This window comes from Chinchilla lanigera, unplaced genomic scaffold (assembly GCF_000276665.1).
Source record: "Chinchilla lanigera isolate Chin_1 unplaced genomic scaffold, ChiLan1.0 scaffold00050, whole genome shotgun sequence".
Taxonomy (NCBI): domain Eukaryota; kingdom Metazoa; phylum Chordata; class Mammalia; order Rodentia; family Chinchillidae; genus Chinchilla; species Chinchilla lanigera.
This window is the reverse complement of record NW_004955451.1, coordinates 12,459,836-12,469,857: the sequence shown is the minus strand read 5'-3', so window position 1 is coordinate 12,469,857 and position 10,022 is coordinate 12,459,836. Positions and strand designations below refer to the sequence as shown.

The 10,022-nt window shown below is 49.0% G+C and overlaps 1 protein-coding gene across 6 annotated transcripts in view; it reads left to right on the top strand.

Annotated features, from left to right (window-relative positions):
• The first annotated feature begins 249 nt into the window (after positions 1-249).
• Calcoco2 (calcium binding and coiled-coil domain 2) overlaps positions 250-10,022 on the top strand; it is a 26,347-nt gene continuing 16,574 nt past the window's right edge. For 4 of the 6 annotated variants that reach the window (XR_001235948.1, XM_005394229.1, XM_013519115.1 and 1 more), the window contains exons 1-2: positions 250-319; positions 5,773-5,959. Coding sequence is in view for 5 of the 6 variants with exons in the window: in XM_005394229.1 (XP_005394286.1) it covers positions 5,780-5,959 (180 nt within the window). In the remaining variant the exon portion in view is untranslated. Of the gene's footprint in view, positions 320-340; positions 617-5,772; positions 5,960-10,022 lie in introns of those variants that run through there. The other 2 variants (XM_013519117.1, XM_013519116.1) reach the window with 2 other exon arrangements.

Sequence of the window (10,022 nt, the reverse complement as noted above, 5' to 3'; positions counted from 1 at the left end):
AAAAAAAAAAAAAAAAAAAAAAAAAAAAGGAAGAGGAGGCAGGGAGGGAAGAAAAGGAAGAAAGAAAAAGAAAGGAGGACAGAAAGAAAGCAAACACCCGCCCTAGGGGTGCAGGACACCCCTTGGGCAAGCTAGCGGTACAGTAAGGGAAGCCCCAAGGTCAGCGGACGCCGCCCATCACAGCGCACTACAAGTCCCAGCGGTCCCCGCGGCGAGGCGGGGCTCGTGGACTTGTGACGCGATGGGCGGGGCCGACCCGGAAAGTTGTTCTGTCCCGGCCCCGCCCCTCAGCTGCGACGCCGCGGGCGACCGCTGTTGGGTGAGTTCCCGAGGGTCCCAGAGTTCGGGCCTCGGTCCTGAGCAGGGCCGGGTGGGCCTCGGCGGTCCCGGCGCTCCCTCCCCTCCCTCCCCTCCCTCCCCTCGGCCCCCCTCTCCGTGGCGACGGTGGGCGGGGCGCCCGGAGGCACCGCGTTCCCTTCCTGGCCTTGGGGACAGAGGGCACCGGGCTGGGGCGCGGTGCCCTCCCTCTGAGGTCTGCGGGTCCTGATCCCTGAGGGTCCCCCACGTCCCCGCGTGGACTTCCAGGTGCAGGTGGGACTCTGCCGCGTCACCTCGGGCAAGTTACTTCGGGCCTCAGTTTCCCTCTTCCAATAACTTTGATACCCGAAGCCGCCCTCTGCATTTCTACCTTGCAATTCTAGGATGCTGTAGGCAGCGGAGGACGAAGAGGAGACTTCGATCTGATACTTTTTCTTTGTTGTTTGTCTGTAGAGGCAGGGTCTCACTGTGTAGCCCAGGCAGGCCTGGACTTCACTATGTAGCCCGGGCAGGCCTGGAACTCACCAAGATCCTCCTGCCTCAGCCTCCCAAGTGCTTGGACAAGTATGAGCCACCACACCCCGTGTGACCTGCCCCCCCATTAGCCTAATTTATTTGTTTGTTTTTTTAGTTTTTATTTTCCTTCCAGTACCAGGAATCGAACTCAGGACCTTGCGCTTGCCAGGCAGGTGCTGTGCCGCTGAGCTAAATCCCCAGCCCCAGCCTAATTTATTTTAATGTTTGTACCCAAATATAATTTCATCTCCAGACGTGTTCAAACTTTTTTTTATATCTTGGCTTCTTTGGCCCAGTTGCAAACCAACAAGTGGCCAGGTTGGGGCTTAGTAGAATAAGATGGACGATCTATGGTGAGTTGCCTGGTACAGTTTGGAAAAACCGTGTGAAACTGTGGACTTCGCACCGGAGGTTTTCATACCCCATGGCTGCAGAGCACCTGCGTGGCTCCCTTTGTCGCGGGCCTCAGGGGCCTTGAAACTCTACCCTTGGCAGACAGGGCAGCTGTGGAGCAGGAGGAGCATTACAAAGGGGGGCCAGGAGCCCCAAGTCCCCTGACATCAACTTGCCGGGTGTTCTTTCAAGTCGCATAGCGCCAGCACCGTGTAAAAGCTTGCCTCTAGTGCTGACCGGTCCGGCCTCCTTATCTTCTCAGATGAAAAGAACTAGAAATGAGTTTCACTTCCGCCTTCTTAGGCTCCTCCGTAGGCTGGGAGAGTCTCGGGAGATTTCCAGCCTGGTCTGCGCACTGAGCAGATGAGAAACAGCCCTCACCCGAGGCGGGGGGGGGGAGGGGGGGGCGTTGCTCACGGTCTCTGGCTCCTGGGTGTAGAAGTGAGATGAACCCTGGCCCCGTGGCTTCTGGCCTAGACCCCTGCCCTGTTCCTCAAGCTCTGTCACCACTTGCCTGTGTGCTCCTTCACAGAACGATCTCTCTCTGCTCCTCCTAGCATTGCGGCGCCGAGGCTGTATGGCTGAAGGCTTGTGTAGAACCCCATAGCCAATTCACAACTGGCCTCAACTATGGATCCTCCTAGACCAGCCTGGGCTACAATGTGAGCTCAAGGCCAGCCTGAACTGCATAGTGAGACCCGGTCTCAAAAAGACAAAAAAAAAAAAAGAAAAACTATGGCTCCTCCTCCCTCAGCCTCCCAAGTGCTGGGATTACAGGTGTGCTCCACCACACCCAGTTTGAGGAGTAGTTTCAAAGGCCTCCAGGGGTAGAAAAGTTTTCCAAAATACTGTAAAATATTTTAGGGAAGGAACCAGAATAAACTTGGAAAATTTGGACAGGAGTAAGTGGCTCAGGAATCTGAAGAGCAGTGTTTGTGTTGTTGCTTTTTCTGTCAAAGGGCCATCCGCATGTCGGTACCTGTAGTGAGCCCTGGACTAAGTGTCTGCCCAAGCCCAGGGAGGTGTGGGATTCAATTCAGTTCACCATGGGCCGGGCGTGGTGGGTACGCCTATGACTGTGGCACTGAGGAGGCTGAGGCAGAAGGATGGCCTCGAGTTCAAGGCCAGCCTGAGCTGCATAGGAGACCCTGTATCTGCTTTTCTTTTTTCTAGTACCGGCAACTGAACTCAACCTCGCGTTTGCCAGGCAGGCACTGTGCTGCTGAGCCCCTGTCTCAAAAAAACAGACCTAAGGGGCTGGGGATTTAGCTCAGTGGCAAAAGCGCCTGCCTGGCAAGTGCAAGGTCGTGAGTTCAGTTCCCGGTACCGGAGAAAAAACAAAAACAAAAAAAAACAGACCTAATCAAATCAGTTCATCCATTTTGCCAGTTGCTAGCAGAGTTATCAAGGAAAATCAGAAGGGTGAAGGAGTGAGAGTAAATGTGGGTTTGATGTGTCCTAGTCTTTATTTTTACTGTTCCGAAACGGAGAGTTGATGAGCGTGTCTCTCTCTCTGTAAGCGTTGGATTTCTCTCTGTGAGCTGACTCAGAAGCTACCTGTGGCCTTGGTCCCTCTGGAGAGACGCTGGTAGAAAGGCATTTCTGTGCTGACAGCGGCCGTGCAGTCATGGCTTGGTGAGGGAGAACGGGACCAGCCTGAGAGTCTGCGCCCTGGAGGGGAGTGGCCTCGGGGTTCATACATCACGTAGTTGAGAATGTGTCAGGTTGTCTTAGAAGCTGGGAGCCAATTCAAGAAACTCATTAGAAAGTATATTCCTGTTACAGCCCGCTCCCTGGAGGGCCCAATCCTTTCGGAAACCCAGCTTAGCGGCACAAGCGCCTGCCTGGCAAGCACAAGGTCCCAAGTTCGATTCCCAGTACCAAAAAAAAAAAAAAAGAAAGAAACCCAGTTTAAAAAAAAAAGTGACAGTGACATCAGACGCCAAGGAAAGTGCCTGGCAGTTTGTGGATGCTGCATTATTTTCCCATACTTGATGGTTTCATTTTTTTTTTTTTTTCCTGGTACTGGGAATTAAACTCATGACCTCAGCCTTGCCAGGCAAGCACTTATGCCACTGAGCTATATCCCGGCCCTGTTTCCCTGTCTTTGATTTGGAGGTGGGAATAAGGAATTAGGTGGAACGCCATTCCGCGATTCACGGGTACCTAATACATCCCACTACTTTCTCCCGACTCAGTGGCTCTCTGGATTCTAAATTTAACTTTACGTTTCTTGTGAAGAGAAGCTTCTCTCTGCCTCTTGAATCACTGCCAGAATTAGAAGTGCATGGTAGTGGGCTGGGGATTTAGCTCAGCGGCACAGCACCTGCCTGGCAAGTGCAAGGTCATGAGTTTGACTCTCAGTACCGGAAAACAAACAAACAAAAAAGAAGTGCATGGTAGAGAGGTTCTGTGGTGAGAAGAGTGTTTAAAGGAAGGTTGATGCTTTTTGTTGTTGCTTTTTGAAACCAGTCTGGCTATGTGGTCAGGCTGATTTTGAACTCATTACGTAGCCCAGCTGGTCTAGAACTGCTGGCGTGGGCAGGGGATGTAGCTCAGTGGCACAGCGCCTGCCCTAGAACTGGAACTGGTGGTGATCCATCTGCCTCAGCCTCCTTTTTTTTTTTTTTTTTTTTTTTGAGATAGGGTCTTGCTATGCAGTTCAGGCTGGCCTTGAGCTCACTTTGTGGCCCAGGCTGGCCTCACACTCGCAATGATCCTCCTGCCTCAGCCTCCCAAGTGCTGGGATTACAGGTGTGCGCCACCACGCCCGGCCAGCCTCTTGATTTACCAGGATTACAGGCATGCGACACCATGCCCAATGTTAGAGGTTTTTTGAGACAGGGTCTCACTGTGTAATTCAGGCTGACATTGACATCACTGGCTTTGTACTCACTTTGAGCCTCCTGCCTCAGCCTCCAGAGTGCTAGGATCACAGGTGTGCGCCACCACAGCTGGCAAAAGCTGATGCTTAAATCATTTCAATTTTCTTTCCATGTCCTTCCCTCCCCTACACCCCCAGTGATGGCTTCTAGACTGATTTCTCACAAAGATCGCTTCTTGAGCCCTTGGTGGAGCCCATTTCTCCCAGAGAATGGTAAAATTGAGAGAGGAGCAAAAACCCTTGAGAATCGCTGATCTCATGAGCAAGAGGCTTCCCGCCTCTCCTGATGTTTAACCTGTGTTTCAAAAAACATTGATTTTTATCCCAGGGCTCAGGAGACTGAGGCAGGAGGATCACCATGAGTTCAAGGCCAACCTGACCCACATAGTGAGACCCTGTCTCAAAACAACCACCACAGGGAAAAAAAAAAAGAATGGTTGAGCTTCGCATATGCAGAGGGCACTGCTGAGCCCTCTGGAATGGAAAGAGCTGGATGTGAGGAGCCTGGAGGAGCCTCTTGCACTCGTAATAAGCAGGGAAACAAAGCTGTTGACTCTTTCAGGTAGTGACTTCCAGGTGGCGTCTCAGAGGAAGGGAGAGAAAGGGTTTCCTTCAGCCAGCACAAGCCTGGGCTAGAAGCTCTTTAATGTCGTTGCGTGGGTGCTCGTGTGGGTGCGTGTGCGCGCATGTGTGTGCTCCCCTCTCAGCTAAGAACCGAGAGGCCGTAACCAGCCGTCCGCACCCTCGGCCGAGCTCGCCTTTCAGAGCAGCAGCTGTGCACAGTGCAGCTTTGCGGAAGATGAGAGAGTGGAAGCAGGAATGGAGGGTGACTGTGACGGGTTCCCAAGATCAGATTCCTGCCTTTTTGGGTTTTGGCACCGAGCCCCTTGAACCCGCTGTGCCAGCCGAACTGGTCAGGCCAGGGACAAACGCTGTACCCAGAAGTCATCATCTGACCCTGGTTAGAAAATAGAAAGCTGCCAGGTGTGGTGGCGCACGTCTGTAATCCCAGCACTGGGGAGGCTGAGGCAGGTGGATTTTTTTTGAGTTCAAGGCCAGCCTGAAGAACTGCATAGCGAGACCCTGTCTCAAAAAGACAAAAAAGGGCTGGGGATATAGCTCAGCAGCACAGCGCCTGCCTGGCAAGGGCAAGATTGTGAGTTGGATTCCTGGTACCAAAAAAAAAAAAAACCTTCCTGTGTGTGGGCATTGCCCAATGCCGTGGCTTTAAAAAGTGGGATTTAAATGTCACTATTGTGTGTCCCACAGCGTCTTTTCCTTTTCTTTATCCTCAATCCCACCCTCACCTCCTAGCACTGAGTCTCCCAAATGGAAGTGCCTCACCGTTATAGCATGAAAGGAATTGAGTGAAAAAACCAGAATCAGGCTTGTTGGGGTGAAAACCGCAGAGCGGAGGTCTCGCAATTTCCCAGCTAGGATTTTTTTCTCAACACTATTTTGTTAAGAGGAAGGAAAACAACTAGCTGTGTGCAGACATCAAGGGTGTGTGAGAAAAATACGAAGCCAGGAATGCAAACTGCTCAGATGGAAACAGAAAGTAAGCTGCTCCTGATTGCCTTGAACAGAATGTTCTTGGATCAGAGCCCAGAAGCTGGGCGTTCGGGACCTTTTTGAGCCGTGCTGCGTTCCGTTCCTGACAGGCCCACCATGGAGACGGCGGAAGAAGATCCCTCGTCGGCCGCCGTGCTGCTGGACCACGCCAGCTTCTCGCAGGTCGTCTTCAACAGTGTGGACAAGTTCTACGTCCCCGGAGGGGACGTCACTTGTTACTACATCTTCACCCAGCAGTTCACCCCGCGTCGAAAGGACTGGATTGGCATCTTCAGGGTGAGTGATGAGTTTAGTGCAAGCCCCCGCGAAGGAGGGGCGAACCTTGGCGATCGGAGGTGCCGACTCCTGTCTGTACTTTGTAAATGATGCCCTGCCAGTTCTAAATCAACGGTAGCTCTTCCTCCATGCACAACGATGGGCCTTATGCTTTAATTTCAGTCTCAGCCTCGTGTGGTTTCACAGTGCTGTCATCCCAGTACTATTGGAGGCTGAGGCAGGAGGATCAAAAGTTCAAGCCCAGCCTGGGCACCTTGGTGACTTAGGAGACTGTACCTCAAAATCAAAAAGGCCTGAGGATGTAGCTCAGTCCAAAGGCCCTAGGTTCATTCTCCAGAACCTAAATAAATAAATAAATAAATAAATGCTCTTAAAGCGATCCTATTTGAGGGCTCTGGGATATAGCTCAGTGCCTGCCTGGCAAGCACAAGGTCCTGAGTTCAATTCCTGGTACCAAAACAAAACAAAACAAAACCCAGACTATCCCTATTTGAGCAATTCATGTGTGACTTGACTGAGGTGAATGACCCCTTAGCTAATTTGTGTGGCTTTCAACATTACTTCCTTGCTCGGTGCGGTGTTGAATTTGTTTTAATATGAGTATCACAAATCTGGGAAAGTTGGGATGTTGTCTGGTTTGTTCTACATCCAAAAGGCTTGTTCCGGAGTTGAGAGTGTCTTCCTTTCAGTGGTAGAAGTTAGGAGGTCCCTCTGTGACTAGTTTTTTCAACACTGTGCAGAACTACCACTTCTATATGTTCCTCAGTGAATTCTTTTTCCGTAATAGTTTGGAAGACCAGGCCTGTCAATGGGGCAGTGGCAAGCAGGACACTGGCAGCTCCTGGTGCTGTGAGATGGCGACTTGTCAGACTTCCAGGTGCACCAAGGCAGGAGACTGGCAGCCGGAATGTCTTCCCTCTAGGAAAGCCTTCTAGGCAGCGATCCTCCTGCCTCAGCCTCCTGAGTGCTGGCATTTCAGGCGTGGGCCACCACTCCTGGCTTTGACTAGTGGTGAAGCAAGTTTGTTTGACTCCCAGCCTCTGTTTTTCTCCGCTCTGCTGAGTTCTTTTAACTACAGGTGGTTATTGAGGGATTGAAGGCTTGACTGTTAAGTTTTATCGTCCCACCTCATGGAAGCTGTCCCCACTGACATTTCAGTGTGGCCCTCTGCAGATTGTCACCTCACACGGATCGTCCTGAGCCCTAGCAGACACACAGCGTTGCATCCATGCAGTGGGTTGCTTCCTCGAGAGCGCAGCGTGTAGGGGCGGCCTGCCCTCCTCCCTGCAGGGCCGTCGGCCCTGTGCTTCTCCCTTGCCCTGAGCTGGGCACTGCTGTGTTCCCCGCGGTTTCTAGGGGACTCGCACGTCCCCACATTGGGCAGCTGGGGCTGGGCCTGCAGGTAGCCAGACGTCGTTCTCCTGCTCCAGGGCAGCCCCGATGCTCCGCCTTCTGCGGCTGTTTGGGCACCATGGGTGGTAAGAACTGCAGGGTGTGAATGAGGACCCCGCAAACCCTGCTGTGTGCTGCTTGAGCGATGGAGCACTAATGAGCACTCTGAAGTGCGCCCCAGGACTTGCTGGTGAGCCGCACGCCGCGTGTAGAAGTGAAACATTCCCAGTTCTTCTTCCCGCTGGGCTCAGGCAGGGTCAAAACACGGCAGGGAACGTAGCTGTGCCCCTCATTGCTGCGGTCTCCCCTGCAGACACAGCTCCGTGTTCTCTGAAGCCCAGGGTTTTGCTGTATTCTTGCTGCGTGTGATTTATTGTGTTCAGTACCAAGAAGAGGGGGTTATGACTGCGGGAGTTTTTGTTATCTTTATCACCAAAACGCTTTCCTTATGCAAAGTGTGCATTTGGAAAAACACTGAAGAAAGAGATACAGGAAAACAACTATTTCCCCTCCCAGCTGTAGGATTATAAACCAGCGACTTCACACTAAGAGACATCTCTTGCCCTTTTTCTAGTGAAGAAGTTCCAGTATATTGTATTGGCATTATTGTTCAGTTGTAGAAACTGTCTGATTTCTTCTTTAATTACATCTGTGACCTATTGGTTGTTCAGGAGGGTATTATTATTATTATTATTTTATTTTAAAGAGAGTAGTAAATGAGAAACAAACAAAAAAAATAGAGCAGTAGCAGCATACCAGTATCATGAACATAAACAAATCAAAGCAAGAACATTCAAAGTGATACAGGGTCTCAAGACAAAATAATACAAATCAACAGTGGTTGTTACATTACATATAGCTATCCTCAACTGCATTGCTTAGATTACCAGATGTAAGAATGAAAGATTGCTCAAACCATTAAAGAGAATAAGAAAATATGTCCGCATGTTTATGAAGTTTTTGTGGTTTCTTTTGCTATTGATTTCCAATTTCATCGCACAATGGTCTGATAATATGCATTGGATAACTTCAATTGCTTTGCATTTACTTTAGCACATTCTGTGAGCTAGTATGTGGTGTGTTTTTAAGAATGTCCTGTGTACAGCTGAGAAGAATGTGTATTCTGAGGTGGGGGGAAACATTCTGTAGCTGTCTATTACATCCATTTGTTCAAAAGATTGGTTAAATTTTTATATCTCTTTGATGATTTTTTTGTCTAGTTGATCTATTTGTGAGAGTGGGGTATTGAGGTCCCCCATTATAATTGGGTTAATGCCTATTTGATTTTTCATGTCTTTTAATATTTGTTTTGTATATTTTGGTATGCTGGTATTTGATGCGTATATATTTATGATTTTTATCTCTTTCTCTTGGATTGTTCCCCTAACAAGGATATAGTGACCTTCTTTGTCTCTCTGCATCTGTCTTGGCTTGAAATCCACTTTACCCCCAAATAGAATAACTACTCTGGCTTTTTTCTGGGTTCCTGTTGCGTAGAGTATTATTTTCCATCCTTTGACTTTCAGTCTTCAAATTTCTTAATTAAATGTGTTTCTTATAGCCAGCATATTGTTGGATCTTGCTTCTTGATCTATTCTGCCAGTCTGTTTCTTTTGATTGGTGTTTGTTTGTTTGTTTAGGGATTTTTTGGTACCGGGAATCTAACTCAGGACCTTGCACATGCTAGGCAGACGCTTGTACCACTGAGCTATCTCCCTGGCCTTGACTGGTGAACTGAGATCATTTCTATTGATGGTTATAACTGATATGTATTGACTTATCCTTGTCATGTTGTTTTCCTGTTGTTGGTTCCCTGCCCCCACTGTTTAATTGTTTGCCTTCCCTAGTAGATTGAATCTGTTGAGGTTCATGGAGTTGTGGTCCTTGTTGTCTTTTTCTAGAATGCCCTTTAGAACATTTTGGAGTGTTAGCTTGGTGTTCATGGATTTCCTCAGGTGTTCTTTATCATGGAAATGTCTTATTTCTCCATCAGTTTGGAAAGATAGTTTTGGAGGGTACATCATTCTGGGTTGGAAGTTGTTTTCCTTCAAGGCTTGAAATACTCCACTCCAAGCTCTCCTTAACCTGAGGGGTTTTTTTGATAAATCTGCTGTGATTCTGATGGGGTTTCCTTTATAAGTGACTTGTTTCTTTTCTCTAACAGCTTTTAATATTCTGTTTTTGTTTTTTCATCTTTTTGAGACAAGGTCTCATTATGCAGTTCAGACTGGCCTTGAGCTCACTTTGTAGCCCAGGCTGGCCTCAAACTCACTCTGTAGCCCAGGCTGGCCTCAAACTCACAGTGATCCTCCTGCCTCAGCCTCCTGAGTGCTGGGATTACAAGCTTGCACCACCACATCTAGCTAATATTCTGTGCTTATGTCAAATCTCTGGAGTCTTGACTATTATATGCCTTGGTGTAGAAATTTTTTATCATGGCTAATTGGAGTTCTACATGCCTCACTTATTGTATGTCAAGTTCTTTTTCCGTGCTTGGGAAGTTTTCTGCCATGACTTCTGTGAACAGGTTTTTTGTGTCATTTGCACTATCTTCTGCTTTTTCGTTGAGTGCAGTCAATCTTATGTTACTCTTTGCATCTATCTAGAAGCTGCTGGATGGATTTCTCATGATCCTTTACTGTTTTTAAGAAATCTTTCTTTTCATGATCCT